General features: G+C 33.2%; 1 protein-coding gene across 1 annotated transcript; it reads left to right on the top strand.

The window, feature by feature from the left end:
• LOC18589092 (transcription factor IBH1) lies at nt 352–1,686 on the top strand. Its single transcript, XM_007013912.2, has 2 exons — nt 352–570; nt 918–1,686. The coding sequence occupies exon 2, from the start codon at nt 919–921 to the stop codon at nt 1,483–1,485; it is 567 nt and encodes a 188-aa protein (XP_007013974.2). The 5' UTR covers nt 352–570; nt 918; the 3' UTR covers nt 1,486–1,686.

The raw sequence follows: 4,121 nt of genomic DNA on the forward strand, positions 1-4,121 counted from the left end.
CCTCACAAAGAAAAGCTAGTTAAGAGTATACGAGTGAATATTTAATTTAGTGATAAGTATATGTGTATCCCTTTACTTAAAAAATTGGCTCCAAATACTATTTTCCAAATCAAAAGAAAAACTAGCTATGAAACGGGGAGTTCGTGAATGAAGAATCCAATTTGAGAGTTTTGTTTGTATTCATAGCGAGTTATAAAGGTTAGGTTTGCATTACATTAAGAGGACCTCTTAATTTTTGTAAAAAATTTAATAATAATATAATAATAATTTTTTAATATATCCTCTAGGGTTTGTGTGGTGGGCCATGCAAGCCATGTGCCTGCATGTGCTGTGTCTTTCTCTCATAGACCCACCACTTCTTTCCTTTGAGCAAATAAATGGAGTTTCTGCACATTCTTCTCTTTCTCATTCCTCTCTCTCTCTCTATGTTTCTGAACCTCTTTCTTGGATTCTGATACACTTTCTTGGATCTGTTGAACGGCTTCACTCTCTGCAACTTTTGTTTCTAATACTTCTCTCAAGATTAATTTTAGCTCTTTCTATTTCCGTACAAGAAAAAATTTTAGCAAGGTACGCAGTGTTTTTTAGTTTACTACTATTATTCAGTACTCTAACTTAGATATATATTCAACAGCTAAACTAAGCTAAGTAGTGTACTGTTTACAAGCAATCTTGATCTCTTGCACTTAGTTCTATGGTTTCTGCAGTTGGCCTCTTTGAAACCCTAGCTTCTTCTCTTGCATCATGCAATTTATTTTAACTTTAATCTTCATGCCATTTATTTTCCATTTTATTTCAGTATAAGCATTAGGAGAAAATGAGAAAGGTGGCTATTTCTGATGATAAATTGTTACTTGAAAGCTTTCTATAACAGGATATAGTTACCACACCGAAACGGATTTCTTTTGTTTGTGCAGGATGCGCTCCCCAGGTTCACTCAAGCAAGAATTTCTTAAGAAATGGATAATGGGTTTCCAAAGATGTAGCTCTTCAAAGAAGAGTATGAGTGTCTTGGATAGAAAGAAGGCTATAAAGTTGTCAGCAGATATAGCTATGGCTTCTGCAAGAAAAGGTACGACTTGTTGGAGTCGAGCTCTCATTGCCAGTGCTTCCAAAGACGGCAGTGATAAACATCTAGTTGAGCAAATATTGGGTCCAGAGTCTGAGAGGCTAATATTGATGAAGAAGTTTTCGACAGGAGCATTAGTGTGCAGCAAGAGGATCAGGAGCAAGAAGATCCTGAAAAGGAGTTGCGGAATCCGAAGAACAAGAAAATGTGCACCCCAAGCCGCTCTAGCTAGCTCTATTGCAAAAAGGTTGGTTAGGAAAAGAACCCAAGTTTTGAAAAGTCTAATTCCTGGGGGAGAATTTATGAATGAAGTGTCTTTGATTGAGGAAACTCTAGATTATATCATATCTCTTCGAGCCCAGGTTGATGTAATGAGAAGTCTTGCCATTGCTTCAGAGCTAGTGAATCATAATTAAGAGCATTAGTGGTAAATTGCTCTTGAATTAGTTACTTATATCTTTATATCCCTTTTTTTTTTTTTGGTTTGGCCCAACGCCTAGTCTAGCTAGATGAAGGAAAAAGGAAGTTGAAATAGTTGAAGCATGCATGTACAGATGAATTTTTTATATGTAAGTCAATCAAGGCTTTAATTTCAATCTTCTACAAGTCGTTATTCACTTGCATTAAGTTTATAATCACAAGCATAAGTTTCTTATTTATTAGTTGGTAACGCCTCTGTAAAAACCAACTCATACTTCATCTTCTGCTAATTTCTTTCCAGTTCGCCCTTTTTTTATTAATTATAGACTGTTCCATAGGTCTTCAACAGAGGAGACAAATGATAATGAGATTGGTTTGATTATCAGCAGCCACAGGAAATATTAATGAGTGAACATATAAATGAGTGAAAAAAGGAAGATGGTTTGAAAGTACTACTTATCTTTCATTCGCTTTAATTAGTATCATAAATAAGTGTACATTCAAAAGAACATTTAGCTACTCGATTGTTGTTTGGTATGCATGTGGAGAGAAAGAGAGAGAGAGGGAGGGAGGGAAATATGTGGGGAATAATTCGGTGCAAACGATGAATGCATGCGAATCAAAGGCTTACCATTTGGAGTATTTCTTAAACAGCTGTGTTATTCTTTTTGGTGCTTGTTTTGGTTAAAAAAACTGAAATGGCTTTGTATTATTGAGGTATGTAAAGAGAGAGGAATAAAAAAAGTTGCTGTTGACATGTTTCAATGAAAGCTATAAAAACTGCACACCCATCCGCACACCTTCACCTTCACCTTCAAAGCATGTTCAACATGATGGTGACAACAGCAAGAAATTGAAGCTGCTTTTAAAACCAAGGATCATTTTTGCTCTTATTGCATATCTTTATCTTGTCTATCTATTACTTACATATGTCAGTCTCACCTAGGTGATTAATAGGCATATTATTATTTTCTAAACTTAATGCTAAAAATAACATTATTCAGTATATATGGTTTGTTTTGTTTTTATTTTGAAAGAAAAGTGATTTGAATCAATGTTTTGAACATGAAAAATATGAATACCAAATGTTTGTTTCTTTAAAGACAAATTGAGTATTTGTATTAACGTAATGGTTTGAGTACCTAGTACTGCTTGAAGTCTTTAACCTTGAATATGGGCGAAAGACTTATTTCAGTCAAGTGCATATAAGTAACCATGTACACCGATTATTAAACCGCTCAAATGACGCAATTAAGATTTGTTAAAAGAGATATCATTTTAGAGGGAAATGGGGTATACCTCGGACTTGGGGAAAAGAAAATGAGATGTCATGTTTTTCAAGAAGTATAATGAGAAAGGACTTGCAAACCCACATATTCGTAGCAACCGAAAAGAATGCGGGATGATGATTTGCTTCAAATGGTAAAATGTGATTGATATATTATACGTCAAATTGTCCTCAGAATCTGTGCACCAAAAAACAACTATGCCATGATCTGATTGATGTATTGTCTGCACTAATTTTACTTTAATTTCTAGAGTCTGTAATCTTCGAGGGAAGGGCATTTACTATTAAATTTGTCAACACATAGCGTCCACCTTTTACTAATCAAGTTCAAAGTAAGCGCTTGAAAATGGAAAATGTCATTTCCCCTCATTGTTAATATTCTACACCATTGTACTACATAGTAAAAAAAGATTGGAAGATATTATCAGCCTCTGTCCATGACTCAAAGATCTCGCTTGTATACATAAAGCTACTGTTTCTACTTTGTTCTAATCCAATGTGTATAATTACATTGATTTGCAAAATCAAATTTACTTAAATCTGTAAACACTAATTTATAAATCAAGAGAAAGTCTCTAGTCATGATAACAAGAAGAATATCACAATTCTTAATTACAAATTCATAACCTACGCAGCTAAGCAATATCCCAATTGCAAAAGATAAATGGAAAATGAAACTCAATTTAAAGAGCAAATATCACAGCCTTTAACTCTTAAACTTTAGGAATGAAATGGTTGTGAGAAAAGTGACTAATTAATAACATATGAGCAGCAACATTTTGCAGATGCTATACCTTCAGTCTACCTTGTATATTATGCCACCTTTCAACTTCTCTTTTCAATGTTTGCTCTTGAGACAAAAGCATGAGACAAAAAGTAATAAAAATCAGATTCAACTAGTCATTTCCATCATCATGTCATGAACATCGATCTCATCTCAAGTATATATAGTTGCATTTGATTTACTGATTCAAATTCCAACTATTATAGGTAAAACTAGAACTAGTTAATTCGATTGTGTTCTTTCAATCCATTTGATTGGATGACTCTTTTCACAAATGATAATCATATATAATAATATATTATATATATATATATATTATTTCTCTNTTAATTCGATTGTGTTCTTTCAATCCATTTGATTGGATGACTCTTTTCACAAATGATAATCATATATATATATATATATATATATATATATATATTAATAATTTCTCTTTCTTTATTGTGTGGCTTGGCTGGATAACCAAGCCTCTTTTGATCAAATTTCTTTCTTAATCTCGTATTGTGCTCGCCAGCTAATTTTCCTTCATTATTCTAAAGATAAAAGCTCTTCCAAATCAT

This window comes from Theobroma cacao, chromosome 9 (genome assembly GCF_000208745.1).
Source record: "Theobroma cacao cultivar B97-61/B2 chromosome 9, Criollo_cocoa_genome_V2, whole genome shotgun sequence".
Taxonomy (NCBI): Eukaryota; Viridiplantae; Streptophyta; class Magnoliopsida; order Malvales; family Malvaceae; genus Theobroma; species Theobroma cacao.